General features: G+C 37.8%; 1 protein-coding gene across 2 annotated transcripts in view; it reads left to right on the forward strand.

Annotated features, from left to right (window-relative positions):
• The first annotated feature begins 1,473 nt into the window (after nucleotides 1-1,473).
• Nucleotides 1,474-26,025, forward strand: part of LOC119520499 (zinc finger protein 596-like) — a 54,935-nt gene continuing 30,383 nt past the window's right edge. For both annotated transcript variants that reach the window (XM_037818402.1, XM_037818400.1), the window contains exon 1: nucleotides 1,474-1,633. In XM_037818402.1, the coding sequence (XP_037674330.1) occupies nucleotides 1,550-1,633 (84 nt within the window). In that variant the 5' untranslated portion in view covers nucleotides 1,474-1,549. The remainder of the gene's footprint in view (nucleotides 1,634-26,025) is intronic.

Below are 26,025 nucleotides of genomic sequence, written 5' to 3' on the forward strand. Positions count from 1 at the left end.
AAAATAAAAATGTGAGGCACCTTGTAAAAAAAAGCAGGAGAAAAGTGCCATTAAAGATACTAAAATAGAAAGCTCCTTCATTTATTCTGCAGTCTCTCTCACAACTTTTTACTTGTTATATAATTTCATTCTAAATTAGTAAAAATAAAAAACAAATTATTAGCACGGATATTACCATCCATCCTTATATTGAGCAGTGCTAGTTTTAAATGTAAATATAAGAGTATTAAACTTGGATAAGGACTCACTAAAATTAGATAATTCAGTTTTCCTCTCTCATACAAGTATATGCATTTCATTCTTACCAGAATGGTGGAAATACTGCAAAAAGAAATTGTGTACTTCTCACTACATTGTGCACATTCTATAAACACTCTACCTATAGCTCAGTGATGAGTAAGGAGTGATCAAAAGGGAAAGGAGCTATGAGTTGCCCCATTTTTCCCTTTCTATGTGATCATTTTCAGCATAAGTGGTTGACTAATGCAAGGAAGTAATTAGTAAGAAAGGGTATGATAGGGTTCCTTGGTCATCTGTGTTCCTTAGAATGTCATAGTCTTCCTTCTGAGTTTGAAGCAAGTTCTGGTGCAAATGGAAATCATGCCCTCCCAGGCATCAATGTCCCAGTTATACAGTTGTAGACATGAATGCCTAGCCTGTACTTGCTTTGAGTCTCACTGACCTCTTACATCTGCCAGAATCCTGTACTCATGAGGCATCATGAACATGATATATGAAAGCTATATGTGATGGGGGCAAGGAGGAGTGTGTATTGCATATAACTCCTCTGCTCACATGCACCCTCCATTATCCTATTGCATTTACAAAAGACAAGTTTCAAAGATAAAACTATAGGAATTCTGAGATAGAAAGAGCAGAGTGCTAAACCAAGCCTGGCACCAGTCTGTAACAGTAACCTTTTTAATACAACCTTAAAACTGCAAGCAAGTAGAAAATTGTAAATCCACCCTAAAATGTCACCATAAAGCATCTTTTAATTGTAACCTTAAAATGGAAAGCAGGCAGGGGATGAAAACTTTGTCTCACAAAGAAGCAAGATGTAAATAAGGTCTGCAGCCATATGTAAATGTCAGTCTGCACAAAAACCTAAATCAGCTTTAACCTATTGTCTTAAACCTCCCAGATATAAACAAACCTTTCCTCTATCTCCCCAAACTGTGAGGCATCTTTCCCAGTGTAAATCCCAAAAAAAGTAGGATAAACTACTGAAATTCTCCTTCTACATGTTAACTAAGGTGGTTAACTCTCTTTGTCTCTAATGGTTTTAGCCAATTGAAGAGTCACTTTGAGGAGACTGATTCTGAAAATCTTCCCCCGTCCTCCCACAGGTGTAAATTAACCCTCTTTCCTCTTCAGCCTGGCGCGGTGTGACGTCATTTGGCTGCGCCGAGTGATGCTCCCAGATTCCGGAAGTGCTCCTTCCACAGTTTTGGCGCCAAACCTGGGGCACAAGGTCTGAACAAGGTGCTGCTCGGTGGGTTCCTGGACCCCCGAGGTGCGACAATTGCGAGTCTCAGCTCCTTGGCCGATGAAGAGACTTACCTCTGGGAGCTGGAGGAGAGGATTTCTTGCCTCCCACATCCAGGACCCCAAGGGCTGTGGAGGAAAACAGGTTTGGTGAGTGAGTGTGGACGACTCATGTGCTGGTACAAGCCTTGGTCTTGTTTCTCTGATTCTTGCTCCTGTCTTCTGTTTGTTTCTGGGCTGTTTGCTTCATTTTCAGTGACACATAAACTGCTGGAGCTGTAAGTGGGAGACCACACTTGGTTTGGGTGCCCAGTGGCACATAAATTTATACCAAAGCTGTTTTTGGAGGGTGAAGCCCCAGGCATGGGGGATTAGCCATTGAGACTTGGTTTGGAAGGAAGCAGCCCCTGGCATTAAGGGAGGTCACTGAATTTGGTGCCTAGATTTTGGTTATTTGGGTGCTCAGTGGCACATAAAGCCATTGAGACTTGGTCGCCTAGGCTTGGCCCTAGCCCCCAGTATGAAACAGTGCTGGCCATGATTCCCAGCCCCCAGGTGGTTGAGGCTTTTGAACTCCAGGTGGAAACATTAGTGGCTGAGATTTCTAGGCCTCTGCTTGTGGGTCCTGTGCTCCCCCTCCCTCTCCTGCTAGAGTTTGCAGTTTTTGCACTTGCCTTTCCCTCCCCAGTGGAGCCTACAACTTGGCCACTCCCTCCTCTTCCTCTCCCTCTGTCAACTTGTCAGAAAGCTGAGAACAAGCCCCTCATGCCAATGAATTCCCCTGAAATGGCCTTCCCACCTCATATCATGAGTGATGTGAACTTTAGGCAGGGTGTCCCTACCTCTGGAGGGGACAGGCAGGGACAGTGTCTTTTCCCACAAGGGCCACTGGAGATAGACACAAGATGTGAGCAATCTCCTTTCTCTACCCCAGATCTACACAACTGGAAGAACTGGAACTCCAGTTATCAAGAGGATCCCAGGAAAATGAAAAACTTGCTGAATTTAATCTTTATTATGCATAATCCAAAGTGGCTGATATACAAACTTTGTTAAATGCAATATAACCCTCAGAAGAAAGGAGAATTAGAATGAAAAGGGCTCAATTATGCTAATTCTTTAACCAATGAGAAACCAGAAAATCCAGTTCATGCCCCAGGAAATCTTGCTCTTCCACAAGTAGTCCCCTATTGGGACCCAAGAAAACCAGCTGGCAGAACAAAATTCATGCATAATTGTGAGACTAAGAAATGGAGTTCCTAGACAAAATAACTTTATTAAAATTCAGGAGGTTGTCTAACAGCTGGATGAAAATTCATCAATGTTTTTAGAATGATTATTCAAAAACCTTAAATTTACTAATATAAGCCCAGAGGACCCAATAAATCAATGCAATGTAAATCAGTCTTTTATTTGTCAGAGTGCCCCTGATGTTTGTTGGAAATTACAGAAATTTAAGGTGGACTTAAGTTACCAATCTCAGCCCTGGTGAAAATTACTTTTAAAGTGTTCTATAATCATGATGCAGCTCAAGGAAAGGATGGAAAGAAAGCCATCACCTATAAAGCTAACTGGAATGCCAATGTCTTAAAAACAGCAGCAAAAGGAGTTTGTGAAATGTAAAACCCTCAGGGCTCCAAGGAAACTGCTGGGCTCCAGCATATGCATATTGCTGGGGGAAGGGATGTTGGAAATGGGAATGTCCCAGCTTGATGCAAAGGTAAACAAGGGACCCCAGCAATCCAGTGTCCACAGCTGACAGGAGATGAGGACAGTGACTTGTAGTGATGGGGTCTGGGGGCACTTTCTACCCATCAGGAAACCATCCTTGTCACCCACAAAGAGCCTTGGGTCTTACTCCAAGTGGGTAAGAACTTAGTAAATTTTCTGGTAAACAGGAGGCTTAATTGCTCTTAAAAGGAACCAGTCTTTGTTATGGGCAGGTCTGAAGTTGCTAATGACTTCTCCCAGCATCAGCAATGCCAAATTGGAAAAAGGTCAATTGACTTACAAAGTTCTTTACAAGTCTCTCTCTCTCTTTCCCCCCAAATGAATGAAAGTTCAAGTTCTGACTGTAGGAGCAGGCCTACAGACTGCATTGAAAGATGCAGGCAAGCCACAACTGCCTAAGGAAGAAGGGCTGTGAAATATCCTCCAGGTGAGCCAGAGACATATAAAAGTCACATTAAGATTGCAGCCAAACATGATTCCAACACATTTGAACAACGTCCACTTAGATGAAGAGAAGACAGAATATTTTTGCCACAAATTAAAAGATTTTAGAATAAGGATTAACACCAGCAACTCAAAATTACAAATTTGTCCAGAATTTAGAGTTAGAAATCCAATGTTTGAAAATATACAATCCATAATACCTAATCCGTATACTCTCCTCATCAGTATTTCTGATGCATATAGTTAGTTTAACTTTAAGGAATACCATTTTTTGCATTCTAATAAATAAAACTCACAAAAACTCTTTGCACTCATGAGAACTTGACATAGAAATAAAACAGCAGTCTAATTAGATAATGCTACCACAAAGTTTCAAAAATGCAAGTCTTCAAAAATGTTCAGTGTGTAAAGCTCCACAAGAGACTTTTTGCAGAGTAGACACTTTGGCAGGTAGTCATGCCATAGACCAAAAAGAAACTCAGGATTCTTAGGTATAACTGGCTATTGTCAACTGTCAATACCAAATTTTGGATTGATAGCCAAACCTCTATATCTGGACATAAATGGAAATGAAAAAAAGAAAAAAAAGCCTTTAAAATGGACATGAGATGTACAATTGCCTTTCAAAGTTTAAAGGCAAATTAATATCATCTCCAGCCTTGGGCTCCCTGATCCCGTGTAAAAATTTAACCTGTCTGTCCATGAAAAGCAGAGCATAACTTACAAGTTACTTGTATAAGCCTTTTGGAAAAATATAGGACCAGTGGCTTGTTTCTCAAACCTGTTTGTCACCGTAGCCTTAGAATGGCCCACTGGCCTGAGAAGAGTGGCAACCATTGTGAACTATTATGAGAAAGAAAAAGTTTAATCACACTTTTACCCAATCTTTCACCCTGGCCACTCCACCTGAATGTAGGTTTTTTTTTTTTTTTTTTTTTTTGTTTTTTTTTTTTTTTGTTTTTTTTTTTTAATCATCATTTTATTGAGATATATTCACATACCACGCAGTCATACAAAACAAATTGTACTTTCGATTGTTTACAGTACCATTACATAGTTGTACATTCATCACCTAAATCAATCCCTGACACCTTCATTAGCACACACACAAAAATAACAAGAATAATAATTAGAGTGAAAAAGAGCAATTGAAGTAAAAAAGAACACTGGGTACCTTTGTCTGTTTGTTTCCTTCCCCTACTTTTCTACTCATCCATCCATAAACTAGACAAAGTGGAGTTTGGTCCTTTTGGCTTTCCCAATCCCATTGTCACCCCTCATAAGCTACATTTTTATACAACTGTCTTCGAGATTCATGGGTTCTGGGTTGTAGTTTGATAGTTTCAGGTATCCACCACCAGCCACCCCAATTCTTTAGAACCTAAAAAGGGTTGACTAAAGTGTGCGTAAGAGTGCCCACCAGAGTGATCTCTCGGCTCGTTTTGGAATCTCTCTGCCACTGAAGCTTATTTCATTTCCTTTCACATCCTCCTTTTGGTCAAGAAGATGTTCTCCGTCCCACGATGCCGGGTCTACATTCCTCCCCGGGATTCATATTCTACATTGCCAGGGAGATTCACTCCCCTGGGTGTCTGATCCCACGTAGAGGGGAGGGCAGTGATGTCACCTTTCAAGTTGGCTTAGCCAGAGAGAGAGGGCCACATCTGAGCAACAAAGAGGCATTCAGGAGGAGACTCTTAGGCACAAATATAGGGAGGCCTAGCCTCTCCTTTGCAGCAACCGTCTTCCCAAGGGTAAAACTTATGGTAGAGGGCTCAACCCATCAAACCACCAGTCCCCTATGTCTGTGGTCATGTTAGCAACCATGGAGGTGGGGTAGGCGAATACCCCTGCATTCTCCACAGGCTCCTCAAGGGGGCACTACATCTTTTTTTTTTTCCCTTGTTTTTCTTTTTTTTTTTTTTTAAACTTTCCCTTCTTTTTTTAAATCAACTGTATGAAAAAAAAAGTTAAGAAGAAAGCAAACATACAATAAAAGAACATTTCAAAGAGACCATAACAAGGGAGTAAGAAAAAGACAACTAACCTAAGATAACTGCTTAACTTCCAACATGTTCCTACTTTACCCCAAGAAAGTTACATAATATAGCAACATTTCTGTGAACTTGTTCCTACTATATCCATCAGAAATTAACAGACCATAGTCATTTCTGTGCATCCCCAGAACGTTAAATAGCTTATCTGTTCTTCTTGGATTATTGTTCCCCCTTCCTTAATTGCTCTCTACTGCTAGTTCCCCTACATTCTACATTATAAACCATTTGTTTTACATTTTTCAAAGTTCACATTAGTGGTAGCATATAATATTTCTCTTTTTGTGCCTGGCTTATTTCGCTCAGCATTATGTCTTCAGGGTTCATCCATGTTGTCATATGTTTCACGAGATCGTTCCTTCTTACTGCCGTGTAGTATTCCATCGTGTGTATATACCACATTTTATTTATCCACTCATCTGTTGAAGGACAATTGGGTTGTTTCCATCTCTTGGCAATTGTGAATAATGCTGCTATGAACATTGGCGTGCAGATATCTGTTCGTGTCACTGCTTTCCGATCTTCCGGGTATATACCGAGAAGTGCAATCGCTGGATCGAATGGTAGCTCTATATCTAGTTTTCTAAGGAACTGCCAGACTGACTTCCAGAGTGGCTGAACCATTATACAGTCCCACCAACAATGAATAAGAGTTCCAATTTCTCCACATCCCCTCCAGCATTTGTAGTTTCCTGTTTGTTTAATGGCAGCCATTCTAACTGGTGTTAGATGGTATCTCATTGTGGTCTTAATTTGCATCTCTCTAATAGCTAGTGAAGCTGAACATTTTTTCATGTGTTTCTTGGCCATTTGTATTTCCTCTTCAGAGAACTGTCTTTTCATATCTTTTGCCCATTTTATAATTGGGCTGTCTGTACTATTGTCATTGAGTTGTAGGATTTCTTTGTATATGCAAGATATCAGTCTTTTGTCAGATACATGGTTTCCAAAAATTTTTTCCCATTGAGTTGGCTGCCTCTTTACCTTTTTGAGAAATTCCTTTGAGGTGCAGAAACTTCTAAGCTTGAGGAGTTCCCATTTATCTATTTTCTCTTTTGTTGCTTGTGCTTTGGGTGTAAAGTCTAGGAAGTGGCTGCCTAATACAAGGTCTTGAAGATGTTTTCCTACATTATCTTCTAGGAGTTTTATGGTACTTTCTTTTATATTGAGATCTTTGGTCCATTTTGAGTTAATTTTTGTGTAGGGGGTGAGGTAGGTGTCCTCTTTCATTCTTTTGGATATGGATATCCAACTCTCCCAGCCCCATTTGTTGAAAAGACCATTATGGCTCAGTTCAGTGACTTTGGGGGCCTTATCAAAGATCAGTCGGCCATAGATCTGAGGGTCTATCTCTGAATTCTCAATTCGATTCCATTGATCTATATGTCTGTCTTTGTGCCAGTACCATGCTGTTTTGGCAACTGTGGCTTTATAATAAGCTTCAAAGTCAGGGAGTGTAAGTCCTCCCACTTCGTTTTTCTTTTTTAGGGTGTCTTTAGCAATTTGAGGCATCTTCCCTTTCCAAATAAATTTGATAACTAGCTTTTCCAAGTCTGCAAAGTAGGTTGTTGGAATTTTGATTGGGATTGCATTGAATCTGTAGATGAGTTTGGGTAGAATTGACATCTTAATGACATTTAGCCTTCCTATCCATGAACATGGAATATTTTTCCATCTTTTAAGGTCCCCTTCTATTTCTTTTAGTAGAGTTATGTAGTTTTCTTTGTATAGGTCTTTTACATCTTTGGTTAAGTTTATTCCTAGGTACTTGATTTTTTTAGTTGCTATTGAAAATGGTATCTTTTTCTTGAGTGTCTCTTCAGTTTGTTCTTTTCTAGCATATAGAAACATTACTGACTTATGTGCATTAATCTTGTATCCCGCTACTTTGCTAAATTTGTTTATTAGCTCTAGTAGCTGTATCGTTGATTTCTCAGGGTTTTCTAGATATAAGATCATATCATCTGCAAACAATGACAGTTTTACTTCTTCTTTTCCAATTTGGATGCCTTTTATTTCTTTGTCTTGCCGGATTGCCCTGGCTAGCACTTCCAGCACAATGTTGAATAACAGTGGTGACAGCGGGCATCCTTGTCTTGTTCCTGATCTTAGAGGGAAGGCTTTCAGTCTCTCACCATTGAGTACTATGCTGGCTGTGGGTTTTTCATATATGCTCTTTATCATGTTGAGGAAGTTTCCTTCAATTCCTACCTTTTGAAGTGTTTTTATCAAAAACGGATGTTGGATTTTGTCAAATGCTTTTTCAGCATCTATTGAGATGATCAATTGATTTTTCCCTTTCGAGTTTTTAATGTCTTGTAATACATTGATTGTTTTTCTTATGTTGAACCATCCTTGCATGCCTGGAATGAACCCCACTTGGTCATGGTGTATGATTTTTTTAATGTGTCTTTGGATTCGATTTGCAAGTATTTTGTTGAGGATTTTTGCATCTATATTCATTAGGGAGATTGGCCGGTAGTTTTCCTTTTTTGTAACATCTTTGCCTGGTTTTGGTATTAGATTGATGTTAGCTTCATAAAATGAGTTAGGTAGTGTTCCATTTTCTTCAATGTTTTGAAAGAGTTTGAGTAAGATTGGTGTCAGTTCTTTCTGGAAAGTTTGGTAGAATTCCCCTGTGAAGCCATCTGGCCCTGGGCATTTATTTGTGGGAAGATTTTTGATGACTGATTGGATCTCTTTGCTTGTGATGGGTTGGTTGAGGTCTTCTATTTCTTCTCTGGTCAGTCTAGGTTGTTCATATGTTTCCAGGAAATTGTCCATTTCTTCTACATTATCCAGTTTGTTGCCATACAGTTGTTCATAATATCCTCTTATAGTTTTTTTAATTTCTTCAGGGTCTGCAGTTATGTCACCTGTTTCATTCATTATTTTGTTTATATGGGTCTTCTGTCTTTTTGATTTTGTCAGTCTAGCTAGGGGCTTGTCAATCTTGTTGATCTTCTCAAAGAACCAACTTTTGGTGATATTTATCCTCTCTATTGTTTTTTTGTTCTCTATGTCATTTATTTCTGCCTTAATCCTTGTTATTTCTTTTCTTCTACTTGGTTTACGATTGGTTTGCTGTTCATTTTCTAGCTTCTTCAGTTGATCCATTAGTTCTTTGATTTTGGCTCTTTCTTCCTTTTTAATATATGCATTTAGTGCTATAAATTTCCCCCTTAGCACTGCTTTTGCTGCATCCCATAGGTTTTGGTATGTTGTGTTCTCATTTTCATTCATCTCTATATATTTAGCAATTTCTCTTGCTATTTCTTCTTTAACCCACTGATTGTTTAGGAGTGTGTTGTTTAACCTCCAGGTATTTGTGAATTTTCTAAGTCTCTGATGGTTATTGACTTCTAATTGTATTCCATTGTGGTCAGAGAATGTGCTTTGAATAATTTCAATCTTTTTAAATTTATTGAGGCTTGTTTTATGTCCCAGCATATGATCTATTCTGGAGAAAGTTCCATGAGCACTAGAAAAGTATGTGTATCCTGGTGATTTGGGATGTAATGTCCTGTAGATGTCTGTTAAATCTAATTCATTTATCAGATTGTTTAGGTTTTCAGTTTCCTTATTGGTCTTCTGTCTGGTTGATCTATCTATAGGAGAGAGTGATGTGTTGAAGTCTCCCACAATTATTGTGGAAACATCAATTGCTTCCTTTAGTTTTGCCAGTGTTTCTCTCATGTATTTTGTGGCACCTTGATTGGGTGCATAGACATTTACGATTGTTATTTCTTCTTGCTGAATTGCCCCTTTTATTAGTATGTAGTGGCCTTCTTTGTCTCTCAAAACATCCCTGCATTTGAAGTCTATTTTATCTGAGATTAATATTGCTACACCTGCTTTCTTTTGGCTGTAGCTTGCATGAAATATTTTTTTCCATCCTTTCACTTTCAGTTTCTTTGTGACCCTGTGTCTAAGATGAGTCTCTTGTATGCAACATATTGATGGTTCATTTTTTTTGATCCATTCTGCGAATGTATATCTTTTAATTGGGGAGTTTAATCGATTTACATTCAACGTTAAAACCGTGAAGGCATTTCTTGAATCGGCCATCTTATCCTTTGGTTTATGGTTGCCATATTTTTCCCTCTCTCTGTTAATATCCTTTATTGTACCCATACCGAATCTCTTTAGTACTGAACCTTTCTCCAAGTCTCTCTGTCCTGTCTTTGTTTCTCTGTCTGTAGGGCTCCCTTTAGTATCTCCAGTAGGGCAGGTCTCTTGTTAGCAAATTCTCTCAGCATTTGTTTGTCTGTGAAAAATTTAAGCTCTCCCTCAAATTTGAAGGAGAGCTTTGCTGGATAAAGTATTCTTGGCTGGAAATTTTTCTCACTCAGAATTTTAAATATATCGTGCCTTCTGGCCTCCATGGTGGCTGCTGAGTAGTCACTACTTAGTCTTATGCTGTTTCCTTTGTATGTGGTGAATTGCTTTTCTCTTGCTGCTTTCAGAACTTGCTCCTTCTCTTCTGTGTTTGACAGTGTGATCAGTATATGTCTCGGAGTGGGTTTATTTGGATTTATTCTATTTGGAGTTCGCTGAGCATTTATGATTTGTGTATTTATGTTGTTTAGAAGATTTGGGAAGTTTTCCCCAACAATTTCTTTGAATACTCTTCCTAGACCTTTACCCTTTTCTTCCCCTTCTGGGACACCAATGAGTCTTATATTTGGACGTTTCATATTATCTATCATATCCCTGAGGTCCATTTCGATTTTTTCAATTTTTTTCCCCATTCTTTCTTTTATGCTTTCATTTTCCATTCTGTCATCTTCCAGGTCACTGATTCGTTGTTCAACTTCCTCTAGTCTTGTACTATGAGTGTCCAGAATCTTTTTAATTTGGTCAACAGTTTCTTTAATTTCCATAAGATCATCCATTTTTTTATTTAGTCTTGCAATGTCTTCTTTATGCTCTTCTAGAGTCTTCTTGATTTCCTTCATATCCCGTACTATGGTCTCATTGTTCATCTTTAGTTCTTTGAGTAGCTGCTCTATGTGCTGTGTCTCTTCTGGTCTTTTGATTTGGGTGCTTGGGCTTGGGTTATCCATATCGTCTGGTTTTTTCATATTCTTTATAATTTTCTGTTGTTTTTGGCCTCGTGGCATTTGCTGAACTTGATAGGGTTCTTTTAGGGTTTGTAGACCTATTGAAGTCCTTATCTCTAATTTATCAGATCTACAGCTTCGTGGAGTACACTTTCTCTAACTAACCAGCAGGTGGCGTCCACGAGCCACCTGTTCTCCAGAAGCCAGGTCTCCCCTGCTTAGCCTTTTTGGTGAGTGGGGGAGTGAGTCTTGTGGGGCCCAATTGGTGTACCAAGCTTGCGTGTGTAGTTGGTGTTGCCTGCCCTGTATGTGGGGCGTGTTTCTGGGCAGTCGGGGAGGGGGTTGGCCCTAACAATCAAATCTCCCTGATGATCCTAGAGTTTTAACGCTGCTGCAATAGTCTAATCCTTCAGTTCAGTCCTGCCACAGTTTGTCTCTGCCACTGACCCACAAGTCTTTGGTATTGGCGTATGGCTCCTGAGACTTGCAAGTGGGCCCCTCTTCCAGGCCATGCACCCCGGGTCCTCTGTTGAGGGATGACTGTGCTATGTCACAGGTGAGTGCCGTCCCCCCAGGGCAGTTCTGGGCTGCTGGGCTGTGTAGGGAGGCTCCCAGTCTGCTCAAATGATGGCTGAATGGGGCTTTGTTAATTCACACTGCTCCACCTTCCCAGCTCTGGGACAATCAGCTGAGGTTGCAGGGAAGGCTAATGTCCATGCCCAGTATTGTGGTGTGTGCCTGTTATTTGAAGCACTTCCGTCACACTGGGTTGTCTGGGGCAGCTCTGGGCTATGGGGCTGGCGATGGGCAGGAGTGTTTCCTGTCCACCAGGATGGTGGCTGTGAGCGGACACCCCCCTTTTCTTGGGAAGTTGTGGTGTTTAGTGAATTTTCCCAGCCACTGGATTATTGCCTTTTGTCTCAGAGCTCTCTTAGTTCTGCTCTTGACTTGACGTGCCCAAATTGCAATTCTTTGAATCTTTCTGTATTGGGCTTCTTAGAGTAATTGTTTTAGAAAAAGTAAAAAGGATTAAAAAAAAAAAAAAAGGGCCCTCCTCAGAGATCTAATGGGTTATTGAAATGCTAATAGACACAGCAACCAGGGCCATTAAGGAAAGGTCCACAGGGCAGAGAGATCAGCTTTTCTTCGGGATTTGCATATGCGCCTCAAGGCCTGAGCTCCGCCCTTCCCCTTTCTGTGTTCACCAGAACTCCAAAAATCCTCTGCTTTTATTTTGGAGTTTTTCGTGTTATTTTTATTTTTTTTTTTTCTATGCCTGTCTCCTCTCTGCTGGGCTGGCAGCTCTCAGATTCTCCGGTGTCTGGTCTCAGTCTATCTATGGTTGGAATCTGGATCAGTAGAATGAGTTTCCGATAAGAGCAGCCACTGCAGTTCTCCCTTCTCCTTCCCGGAGCTGACAGCCCCTCCTCCCACGGGACCAAGCCTGGCAGGGAGGGGCGCGGGTCCCCTGGCCGCAAAAACTTACAGATTTCGCTGATCTCAGCAGTTCAACATTTTCATGAGTGTTGTATGAAGTATGCCCAAAGACAGATTGCTCTGTGGTGTCTAGTCCACGCAGTTCCTGGCTTTTTACCCACTTTCCTGGAGGAGTAACTAAAACCTACAGCTCACCAGTCTGCCATCTTGCCCCGCCTCTCGTGAATGTAGGTTTTTGTTCCTAAAAGTCCAAGAAAAAGCTTTTGCTAGATTCACAGATCCCCAGATTCCAAAATGCCATTCAGCAATCCCCCAAAATACTGTGACCAATGTTCTCCTAACTCACATAAATCATCTTTTTTCCCAGTTGAACATTCTGCTGCAATATTTTCTCAAAAACCTTACCTTGAAAGAGGTCAAAAATAGATTGGGGTAATGAAGTCATAACTATTTGATGGTATTGTGAACAGTTGATTGTATACCATGGATGATTGTGTGGTATGTGAATATATTTCTAAAATTGAATTTAATTAAAAAAATCACAGAAAAGAAAAAAAAAAACCTTACCTTGGTCTTACCTTGGTGGGCCATTCTCCTTTGCCACTGTAGCTGTTGGGCTTCCAGTATGTGTTTTGTAGCAACAAAATTTATCTTTATAGCTCAATCATTGCTGTTATAAATGCAATAACAGAGAATATATCTATTGAGTAAGGCATTGCTGGGCCCAAGAGAGTTATATGTGATATAAAAAACAAATTAGATTTCAATCTGTAAAACAAAACTTCTTTGCAGAAGGAACATGCCAAGGAACTATAGAATACAAACTTAGGTGTTTCCACAATCCAAAAGCTAATGCTATTAATATTATTCCAATTCATATCATTATTCTAACTGGTAAAGTAGAAGTGTTCATTCTGTTTAGGTTGGTTGTAGAAAATAACAGTGTATCTATGCTTTCTTTGGTATAGTATGTAACTGTTTTGTGCCCCTATTTTAAAGACACACATGACTTTCTTAAAAGATATCATAATTAACAGTATATATTGTGCTAGTATAATAACATTCTGTTTAAGCAAGCTGGGAAATTATTGAGGACCAGAAATTTAGAAATGTAAGTTCAGAAAAGTTAAGAAATTTAATTGTAATTTGTGTTTAATTTACCTGCTTGTGAAAACAGCAGTATTATCAATTATCTACTCCAAGATATTATTCAAGATTAAATGTTATATTGTTAAATAAAATTATTTGAAATTACTAAAATATATTGTGTAAATATAAACAACATTGTAAGCTATTTGAATGGATAAATGAATGTGTAATCTTTTGTATCCTTTCTGCCTTGTTTCATTATTAGCTCAAGGAAAATATGCATTGTACAGGATAACTCTGGGACAGTCTTCATTTCCCTTGTGTTTAGTCAGTCAGTCAATCAATCAAAGCCTTCCAGTTTTGCAGCAAATACTTAAGGATCAACTTTGGAATTCTACAGAATCCCTGAAAATTCATGTTAGAAATGCAGATACTCAGGACTTACATGTAGAGAATCTGTCTTAGGATATAAAAGAATGGTGTATAGACATCCCAATTGTTTCAGGGTTTTCTTTTTGTACATTCAGACAGATTATTTGAAGTTTAGCATCCATGTAGTTTTTATGCTATTTTGAAAATCAAAACTTCATTTTGTGTTGCATATAAAAAGGATGAGATAGAAAATATCTATTATATCTTATATAATATCTTTATTATATGGAATAATAAAGATATAATAAAGATATCTTTATTTTTTTAAATTAAAGAAGTTGTGAGTTTACAGAAAAATCATGCATCAAGATAAGGTCCCTATATATTACTTTATTATTATCTTGCATTAGTTTGGATCATTTGTTACAATTGATAAAAGAACATTTTAATAATTGTTCTATTATCTACAGTTGATGGTTTTACCTTAGGGTTCACTGTTTGTGTTACACAGTCCCATGTTTTGGTGTTTTTATGTTTATCCTAGTAACATATATACAACCTAGAATTTCCCTCTTTTAATCACATTGAAATATATAATTCAGTGCTGTTAATTATGTTCACAATGTTGTGCTACTTGTATCATCATTTATTATCAAAACTTTTCCATCATATCAAATAGAAGCTCTGTATAATATAACTATTAATTCCCTCTTCCTTACCCCCATTCCATCCCCTCGTATTCTAGATTCTGACTCAGGGCTTGTGTATTATAATTCTTCATATCAGAAAGTTCCTACAATATTTGTCTTGTTCTGTCTGGTTTATTTCACTTAACATGATGTTTTCAAGGTTCATCAATATTGTCATATGTATCAGAAGTCCATTTCTTTTTAAGGCTGGATAATATTCATTGTGTGTATATACCACATTGTCTATCCATTCATAAGTTGATGAATGCTTGGGGTACTTCCATCTTTGGAAAATTGCAAATATGCTACTTATGGCCATTGATGTGCAAATATCTACTCAAGTCCCTCTTTCCAGTTCTTTGGGTTATGTACCTAGTAGTGGGTATACTGAGCTTTCTGAGGATTCACTGAACTGACTTCTCCAGAGGCTGTACCATTTTACATTCCTTCCAGCAATGAATGCCTTTTCTTATTTCTCCATATCCTCTCCAACACTTGTAATTTTCTATTTATTTTAACAGTAGCAATTCAAAGAGGGTAAACTTGTATGTCATTGTGGATTGGTTTGGATTTTTCTAATAGCTAGTGATATCGAGCATCTTTTATTGTACTTTTTAAGCCTGTATCCTATTTGAAGAAATATCTTTTCAAGATTTTGCCCATTTTTAAATTGAGTTGCTTTTTATGGTTGAGTTGTAAGATTCTTTATATATTCTGGATACTAAACCCTCATCACATATGTAGTTTCCAAATATATTTTCCCCCTGAATAGGTTGTCTTTTTATTTTTGTCATAAAGTCCTTTGTTTGATGCACAAAATTTTTCAATTTTGATGAGGTCCCATTTATCTATTTTTTCTTTTGTTTCTTGTGTTTGAATGTAAAATTTAATAACCACTGCCTAAGACAAGGTCCTAAAGAAGCTTCCCTATATTTTCTTCTAGGAGTTTTATTGTCCTGGTTCTTATATTTAGGTCTTTGATTCACTTCTTTTCACCTTTAACACATTTTTTACTAAAGGAGTACTTAAGGCAAAAGAAACAAGTTTACAATGTAAAAATTAATTGATACGCTACCAAGTTTGGGAGCCCCCATTCCTCCAGATGCAGCTGGATGTGAGATCAGAGAGCTCCCACTTGTTTGAGTTTCAAAAAATTTATAGCATCTTGATTTGCAGTACCTTTAATTAAGTCATAATTTATTTATTTAGTATTTCTAATGTAATTTTATTGAAATATAGTCACATACCATACCATCATCCAAGGTGTACAACAATTGCTAACAGTTTCATCATCAAGTTGTGCATTCAACCCCACAATTTTTTAACGTGTTCATTATTCCAAAAAGTAAAAATGAAGCATAAAAATAAAATAAAAGAGAACACTCAAAGTATCCCATTCCCCTCCTCCATCTTCATTTACTTTTTGAAATTTTTAATTGAAATATATTCATATATCATACAATCATGCCAAGTATAAAACAATTGTTCACAGTGTCATCACAGTTGTGCCATCACCACAATCAATTTTTGAAAATAATCATTACTCCAAAAAACAAAAATAAGAATAAAAATAAATGTAAAAAGAATATCCAAAATGTCCCATACCTCATTATCCATATTATTCATTGACTTTTTAATCTCCATTTTACTACTCATTTGTCCATATACTGGGTAAAGGGAGTGTGAGCCATAAGGTTTTCACAATCACATGGTCACACCATATAAGCTATATAATTTTATGATCACCTTCAAGAATCAAGGATACTGGATTGCAGTTCAACAGTTTCAGATATTTCCTTCCAACTATTCTAATAAACTAAAAACTAAAAAGGGATATCTATATAATGTGTACAAGTTACCTCCAGAATGACCTGTCAACTCCACTTGAAATATCTCAGCCCCTGAAATTTTATTTTGTTTCAATTCTCTTTCTCCTTTTGGTACAGAAGACTTTCTCAATCACACAATGCAGTGTCCAGGTTCATTCCCAAGAGTAACATTCCATATTGCCAGGGAGATTTATACCCCTGCAAGTCATGACCCACCTAGGGAAGAGGGAAGTGAGTTTCCCTGCCAAGTTGGCTTAGAGAGAGAGGCCACATCTGATCAACAAAAGAGGCCCTCTGGTGATGACTCTTAGGCACAAATATGAGTAGGCTTAGCCTCTCCTTTGCAGTAACAAGCTTTATAAGTGCTAGCCCCAAGATCAAGGGCTCGCCTACTATGCTGGTGGTCAACAATGCTTGTGAGAATATCAGGAATTCCCCAGCTGGGGAAGTTTAATTTTGCTACATTTTCCCACAGTCCCTCAAGGGGGCATTACAAATACTTTTTATTCTCTGCATAAATTACTCTGGGTTGTATTGGAGCTTCAAGCTAACCTGTACAAACAACAATGTCTTCCTTTCTAGCCAAGGTTCCATGTGATTATGGCATTTGAGTAAACTGAACATATAAGTTAAATTATATACTGTGCTACAGAAAATATAGATTTTTCACCATATAACCCTCTCTTCCTTTGGTCCCGCACAGAAGCCAAAGTTTTAAAACCCAGCTAATATCATCCTCTCCCCTTTAGTCTGATTTACCCCAGTCTCAACCAAGTCCATTTCTCTCATATGAACAAATGAGGTCTGATCTCATTGTCAACCTCTTTAACAGTTGATTCATGGGGTAATTCCAACACTCACAGCTGCAGAACCCTGGTTCTGGGTCCTAGGTGCCACAGACACCCAAAGATCCAGGGACTGACTACATGGCACACAAACAGTTCAGAATTGCAAAGTTTAGAAATAAATGTTACAACTCATAAATAAATGTGACTGCTATAAGAGCTCACAATCTAAGAAACTTTATGTAAGCCTGCCCCTTGTTGTATTACCATATACTAAATGCTTAGAGATGATATTTACATTGATCCTCTCAGTTTAATTTGGCTTAGATTGATGCTGTAGTCAGGATGACTAAAATCTCTACCTGATTGATTAGTGTTTTTCTTCAGTGTGTGAGTTTTCTAACATTTTTAAAGGTTTACTCAAGGGTTGAAATCTCACCCATATAAAAAACCTTTTTAGGATTAGTTATCTCATGTTATTTAAGTTAAAAATGTTGACTGAAACATTTCACATGAATGGCATTCATAGTTTTTCTCTCCAGTTTGGTTTCTGTTCATGCTAAGTTTACAGGAATAAATGAAGGTTTCCCCACATAGATGATATTCTTCTGGTATCTCTGCAGATTGAATTTTCCCATGTTTTCTAAAGGTAGATGAAAATGAAGGCTTTTCCATAAAGGTGGCATTCATAGTATCACTATCCACTGTGAATTTTCTCATGTCATTTCAGGGCAGAACATTTGTTAAAGGCTTTCCCACACAGGTGGCATTCATGTTTTCTCTCTAGTGTGAATATTATTGTGTTGTCACAGGGTAGAAAACTGAGTGAAGGCTTTTCCACATACAAGGCATTCATATGGCTTCTCTCCAGTGTGAGATTTTTTATGTTCTCTCTGGCTAGAATAATGAGTGTAGGCTTTCTCACATAGATGACATTCATGTGGTTTCTCTACACTGTGAGTTCTCTTATGTAGTCTAAGGAAAGAATAAAGATGGAAGGCTTTCCCACATAGATGGCATTCATATGGTTTCTCTCCAGGGTGAATTTTCTCATGTTCTCTCACATTAGAAGCCTTAGAAAAGGTTTTCCCACATAGATGACATTCATTGGGCTTCTCTCCAGTGTGAATCATCTCATGTTTCCTAAACATAGAACAATTGATGAAGACTTTCTCACATAGATGGCATTGATATCATTTCTTTCCAATGTGAGTTCTCTCATGCTGTCTCTTGGCAGAATATAGCATGAAAGCTTTCCCACATAGATGGCATTCATATGGTTTCTCTGTAGTGTGAGTTTCATTGCAAGGTGTAAGGGTAGAGCTTTCAATAAAGGATTTACCAATGAGATGACCTTCATATGACATATTTTTAGTTCATATTTGCTTTTATTTATTAAGAGATGACTGGTCACTGAGGTCTTTTCCAACAAGATTGCTGAGGTGGGATTTCTTTCCATTGTGAGTTAACACCTGTTGAGTCACTCTGGATCTGTAAGTAAAATCTTCTGGCAATTCACTACATATGCCATTCTTTTTAATATGACAATTCTGCCTCTGGGAAGAAGAGGAGAAACCATAATAGGTTTGCCAATGACGTTATGGGATACATATCTTTCCTGTAGTTCTGTTGTGTGGATAGCATTTCTTGTTTTCTAAGACAACTTTCCTTGCCTGAATTCTGGGATTGGAAAAATCCAATTCCTTCTCTCCACAGTTCCTCTTGTTGCTCCAAGTGGGAAGGTACATATGATTTGAAGATCAAATGCCGGGATCTTCAAGCTTCACTCCCTTCCTCTCCATTGCACAGCTTTGCCCGCAGGCCCAGGGTCATGGTGAGGTAGGCCGCGGGTTAGGATGTTGGCACTTCTGTTCAACTCAGGGTGCTGGGGACACAGCTTCCACCTGCAGGATCCTGACCTCGGAATACTCAGGGGTTTGCAGGGTGGGGACGCAGAGAGGGCACCGTGTCCAGCAGCTCTGGTGGGAAGCGGCTGACCCCTTCCAGACCGAAACCCATCTCCCCATAATTTATTTTTACATTAAATGGTACATCGTGAACATGAGTGACTCATAAAGCAAACTGTCTTGATCCAAGAGTGGTTAAAGATCAATGGAGGATATCCACATTATCAGACTTAGACTTGAATGCCTGTAAAACTCTACTAATAATAGTTTTGCAAATTAAGCTATGACTTCTGTGAGAGCAATATAACATACTTTTACTTCTATAAAGTCTAAAAATTGGAAAGGGGATAAATATATCTTGTCTCTAACTTGTTAATATATTTTTCTCATTTTATTCTATGATTAGTTTAGCCATTACATCATATTGATAAAACATATTTTGAATAGGACTGTATTCAATATTGCTACATTATATGTGATTTATCTATGATTAAAGTTAACACCTGCAGCCCATCCTGTGTTTAGACAGGACCAGGTGATTTACATGTTATCTATATCTAAGGTGGAGATTTTCTGCATTCTTGAAAATAATTACACCTTTTCTAGCTGTTTAGCTTCTCCTTCAGTATAATCTTTTAATATAGGATTTGAAGGATATGAATCATCTGTCTCAGTTATTTTTTTAAGTAACTCTTTTTTTAAAATTAACTGTATCAGAAAAAAATATAAAAAAACATACAGTAAAAAGACATTTCAAACAAACCATAACATAATAAGGGAGTAAGAAATGACAACTAACCTAAAATAACTACTTTACTTCCAACACATTCCTACTCTACCCCTAGAATATAACCTAATTTAGCAACATTTCTGTGAACTTGTTCCTACCATACTCATCAGAAATTAACAAACAATAGTCATTCCTGGCCATTCCCAGAATGTTAAATTTACACACAATGGCTTATTTTTTCTTACTGAGTTATCATTCCCCTTCCATTAATTGCTCTCTATCACTACTTCCCCTACATTCTACATTATAAACCATTTATTTTACATTTCTCAATGTTCACATTAGTGGTAGCATATAGTATTTCTCTCATTGTGCCTGGCTTATTTTGCTCAGCATTATGTCTTCAAGATTCATCCATGTTGTCATAGGTTTCACAACATTGTTCCTTCTTACTGCCACATAGTATTCCATTGTGTGTATATATACCACATTTTATTTATCCGCTCATCTGTTGAAGGACATTTGGGTTGTTTCCATCTCTTGGCAATTGTGAATAATGCTGCTATGAACATTGGCGTGCAGATATCTGTTCATTTCACTGCTTTCAGATCTTCCGGGGAAGAAGTGCAATCACTGGGTCGAAGGGTAACTCTATATCTAGTGTTCTAAGGAACTGCCAGACTGACTTTCAGAGTGGCTGAACCATTATACAGTCCCACCAATAATGAATAAGAGTTCCAATTTCTCCACATCCTCTGCAGAATTTGTAGTTTCCTGTTTTTTAATGGCAGCCATTCTAATCAGTGTGAGATGGTATCTCATTGTGGTCTTAATTTGCATCTCTCTAATAGCTAGTGAAGCTGAACATTTTTCATGTGTTTCTTGGCCATTTGTATTTCCTCTTCAGGGAACTTTTTCATATCTTTTGCCCATTTTATAATTGGGCTGTCTGTACTATTGCCATTGAGTTGTAGGATTTCTTTATATATACAAGATATCAGTCTTTTGTTAGATACATGGTTTCCAAAAATTTTTCCCATTGAGTTGGCTGCCTCTTCACCTTTTTGACAAATTCCTTTGAGGTACAGAAACTTCTAAGCTTGAGGAGTTTCCATTTATCTACTTTTTCTTTTGTTGCTTGTGCTTTGGGTGTAAGGTCTAGGAAGTGACCACCTAATACAAGGTCTTGAAGATGTTTCCCGACATTATCTTCTAGGAGTTTTCTGGTGCTTTCTTTTATATTGAGATCTTTGATCCACTTTGAGTTGATTTTTGTGTAGGGTGTGAAGTAGGGGTCCTCTTTCATTCTTTTGGATATGGATATCCAACTCTCCCAGCCCCATTTGTTGACAAGACTGTTATGTTCCAGTTCAGTGGCTTTGGGGGTCTTATCAAAGATCAGTCAGCTGTAGATCTGGGGGTCTATCTCCAAATTCTCAATTTGATTCCATTGATCAATATGTCTATCTTTGTGCCAGTACCATGCTGTTTTCACTACTGTGGCTTTACAATAAACTACATATTCAGGGAGTGTAAGTCCTCCCACTTCATTTTTCTTTTTCAGAGTGTCTTTAGCTATTTGAGGCATCTTCCCTTTCCAAATAAATTTGATAACTAGCTTTTCCAAGTCTGCAAAGTAGGATGTCAGACTTGTGGTTGAGATTGCATTGAATCTGTAGATGAGTTTGGGTAGAATTGACATCTTAATGACATTTAGCCTTCCTATCCATGAACATGGAATATTTTTCCATCCTTTAAGTTTCCCTTTTATTTCTTTAAGTAGAGTTATGTAGTTTTCTTTGTGTAGGTCTTTTACATCTTTGGTTAAGTTTATTCCTAGGTACTTGATTTTTTTAGTTGCTATTGAAAATGGTATCTTTTTCTTGAGTGTCTCTTCAATATGTTCTTTTCTAGCATATAGAAACATTACTGATTTATGTGCATTAATCTTGTATCCTGCTACTTTGCTAAATTTATTAGCTCTAGTAGCTATATCATTGATTTCTCAGGGTTTTCCAGATATAAGGTCATATCATCTGCAAATAATGACAGTTTTACTTCTTCCTTTCCAATTAGGATGCCTTTTATTTCTTTGTCTTGATGGTTTGCCCTAGCTAGCACTTCTAGCACAATGTGGAATCGCAGTGGTGATAGCGGGCATAATTGTCTGGTTTCTGATCTCAGAGGGAAGGCTTTCAGTGTCTCCCATTGAGTACTATGCTGGCTGTGGGTTTTTCATATATGCTCTTTATCATATTGAGGAAGTTTCCTTCAATTCTTACCTTCTGAAGTGTTTTTATCAAAAAGGGATGTTGGATTTTGTCAAATGCTTTTTCAGCATCTATCAAGATGATCATTTGATTTTTCTCTTTTGATTTATTAATGCACTGTAATACATTGATTTTCTTATGTTGAACCATTCTTGCATGCCTGGAATGAACCCCACTTGGTCATGGTGTATCATTTTTTAATGTGTCTTTGGATTCAATTTGCAAGTATTTTGTTGATAAGTTTTGCATCTATATTCTTTAGGGAGATTGGCCTGTATTTTTGCTTTTTTGTAGCATCTTTGCCTGGTTTTGGTATTAGATTGATGTTAGCTTCATAAAATATGTTAGGTACTGTTCCATTTTCTTCACTGTTTTGAAAGAGGTTAAGTAAGATTGGTGTCAGTTCTTTTTGGAAAGTTTGGTAGAATTCCACTGTGAAGCCATCTGGCCCTGGGCATTTATTTGTGGGAAGCTTTTTGATGAATGATCGGATCCTCTTGCTTGTGATTGGTTGGTTGAGGTCTTCTATTTCTTCTCTGGTCAGTCTAGGTTGTTCATATGTTTCCAGGAAACTGTCCATTTCCTCTACATTATCCTGTTTGTTGGCATACAGTTGTTCATAGTATCCTCTTATAATTTTATTAATTTCTTCAGGATCAGCAATAATGTCACCTTTCTCATTCATTATTTTGTTTATATGGGTCTTCTCTGTTTTTGATTTTGTCAGTCTAGCTAGGGGCTTGTCAATCTTGTTGATCTTCTCAAAGAACCAACTTTTGGTGTTATTTATTCTGTATATTTTTGTTCTCTGTCATTTGTTTCTGCTTTAATTCTTGTTATTTCTTTTCTTCTACTTGGTTTAGGATTGGTTTGCTGTTCATTTTCTAGATTCTTCAGTTCCTCCATTAGTTCTTTGATTTTAGCTCTTTCTTCCTTTTTGATGTATGCATTTAGTGCTATAAATTTCCCCCTCAGTACCACTTTTGCTACATCCCATAGGTTTTGGTATGTTGTGTTCTCATTTTCATTCATCTCTATATATTTAGCAATTTCTCTTGCTATTTCTTCTTTAACCCACTGACTGTTTAGGAGCATGCTGTTTAACCTCCATGTATTTGTGAATTTTCTAAGTCTCTGAAGGTTATTGTCTTCTAATTGTATTCCATTATGCTCAGAGAATGTGCTTTGAATAATTTCAAATTTTTTTCAATTTATTGAGGGTTGTTTTATCTCCCAGCATATGATCTATTCTGGAGAAAGTTCTGTGTGCACTAGAGAAGAATGTGTATCCTGGTGATTTGGGATGTAGTGTTCTATGTATGTGTGTTAAATCCAATTCATTTATCAGATTGCTTAGGTTTTCAATTTCCTTACTGGTGTTCTGTCTGTTTGATCTATCTATAGGAGAGAGTGATGTGTTGAAGTCTCCCACAGTTATTGTGGAAACATCAATTGCTTCCTTCAATTTTACCAGTGTTTGTCTCATGTATTTTGTGGCACCTTGATTGGGTACATAAACATTTATGATTGTTATTTCTTGTTGAATTGCCCCTTTTATTAATATGTAGCAGCCTTCTTTGTCTCTTATAACATCCTTGCATTTAAAGTCTATTTTATCTGAGATTAATATTGCTGCTCCAGCTTTCTTGTGGCTGAAGCTTGCATGAAATATTTTTTTCCATCTTTTCACTTTCAATTTCTTTGTGTGCCTGTGTCTAAGATGAGTCTCTTGTATGCAACCTATTGATGGTTCATTTTTTTATCCATTCTGCCAATTTATATCTTTTAATTGGGCAGTTTAATCTATTTACATTCAATGTTATTATTGTGAAGGCATTTCTTGAATCAGCCATCTTATCCTTTGGTTTATGTTTGTCAGATATATTTTTTCCTCTCTCTCTAAATGTCCTTTAATGTACCCATAGTGAATCTCTTTAGTATTGAACCTTTCTCCATCTCTCTCTCCTTTCTTTGTTTCTCTGTTGGTAGGGCTCCCTTTAATATCTCAAGTAGGGCAGGTCTCCTGTTAGCAAATTCTCTCAGCATTTGTTTGTCTGTGAAAAATTTAAGCTCTCCCTCTAATTTGAAGGAGATCTTTGCTGGATAAAGAATTCTTGGTTGGTAATTTTTCTGTCTCAGAATTTTAAATATGTCATGCCACTTCCTTCTCACTCCATGGTGGCTGCTGTGTAGTCACTACTTCATCTTATGCTGTTTATTTTGTAAGTGGTGAATTGGTTTTCTCTTGCTGCTTTTAGAACTTGCTCCTTCTCTTTAGTATTTGATAATCTTATCAGAATATGTCTTGAAGTGGGTTTATTTGGATTTATTCTATTTAGAGTTTGCAGGGCATTTGTGATTTGTGTATTTATGGTGTTTAGAAGATTTGGGAAGTTTTCTCCAACAATTTCTTTGAATAGTCTTCCTAGACCTTTACCCTTCTCTTCTCCTTCTGGAACACCAATGAGTCTTATATTTGAATGTCTTCTATTATCTATCATATCCCTGAGGTTCATTTTGATTTTTTCAATTTTTCCCCATTCTGTATTTTGTTCTTTCATTTTCCATTCTGTCATCCTCAAGGTCCCTTATTCACTGTTCATCTTCCTCTAGTCTTGTACTATGAGTATCCAGAATGTTTTTAATTTGGTCAACAGTTTCTTTTATTTCCATAAGATCAGCTATTTTTTATTTACTCTTGGAATTTCTTGTTTATGCTCTTCTAGGGTCTTCTTCATGTCCTTTATATCCTGTGCCATGCTCTCATTATTCATCATTAGTTCTTTGATTAATTGCTCCAAGTTCTGTGTCTCCTCTGATCTTTTAATTTGGATGTTTTGGCTTGGGTTATCCATATCATCTGTTTTTTCCATATGGTTTAAAACTATCTTTTGTTTTTGGCCTCTTGGCATTTGCTTAACTTGATAGGGTTCTTTTAGGATATGTAGACTGAATCAAACCCTTATCTCTAATTTGTCAAATCTACAACTTCATGGAATACACTTTAACTGGCAGGTGGCACCCATGTGCCACCTATTCCCTTCAAGTCAGTTCTCCCCTATTTTATCTTTGCGGTAAGTGGGCTATGAATCTTGTGGGGTCCAATTGGTGCACCAAGTTCGCATGTGCATTTGGTGCTTTCCACCCTCGATTGGGGGAATGTATCTGAGCAGTTTGGGAGGGAGGGTGGCTTTAATAATCAAATCTCCTAGGTGTTCCTGGAGATTTAAAGCTGCTGCAATAGTCTAATCCTTCAGTTCAGTCTCACCAGTTTGTCTCTGCCTCTTGCCCACAAGTACTTGGTATTGGGATATGGTACCTGGGACTTGTGAGTGGGTCCTTCTTCCAAGCCATGCCCTCCTAGGTCCCCTGCTGAGAGAAAACTGTGCTACATCCCAGGTGAACACTGTCCCCAAAGGGAAGTTCTGGGCTGCAGGGCTCTGTAGGGGTGTTCTCAGTCTGCTGAAAGGGTGGCTGAATTGGACGTTATTTTCCCCTTTTCACACAGCTCTGCCTTCCTGTCTCTGGGACAATTAGCTTTGGGTGCACAAAGTCTATTGTCTATGCCCTATGTTGTGGTGTGTGCACATGTTGTTGGAAACACTTCCCATCACTCTGGGTTGTTTGTGGCAGCTCTGGGCTGTGATGCTGGTGCTGGGCAGGAGCGTTCCCAGCCCTCTGGAAAGATGGCTGTAAGGGAACACACACCCCCCCCCCCTTTTCTTGGGGAGTTGTTTCATTTAGTGAATTTTCTCAGCCACTGGACTTATTGCTTTGTCTCTCAGAGCTATCTTAGCTCTGCTCTTGCCTGGGCCCAAATTGTAAATCTTTGAGGCTTTCTGTAATGGGATTCTTGGAGTAATTGTTTTAGATAAAGATAAAAAGCCCCAGTTATTTTCATGATACCTTTCCACTTTTGTCATTTGGAGATTGTACTTGAGTATTTTCAGGTAAAAGTTCTGTTAAATATGGTTCTATAACAGATAAACTGGGTCTACACTATCAGAACAGAAAACATCAGGTGGTATATGAAAGCAACACAGAAGGAATCCATGTTCTCATTATCAGATTCCTTAGTAGAGATATTATCTTAAGATAGCCTCTCCTGCTCATTTCTGTGTCCTAATTCTATATAAC

Source organism: Choloepus didactylus, chromosome 25 (genome assembly GCF_015220235.1).
Source record: "Choloepus didactylus isolate mChoDid1 chromosome 25, mChoDid1.pri, whole genome shotgun sequence".
Classification (NCBI taxonomy): Eukaryota; Metazoa; Chordata; class Mammalia; order Pilosa; family Megalonychidae; genus Choloepus; species Choloepus didactylus.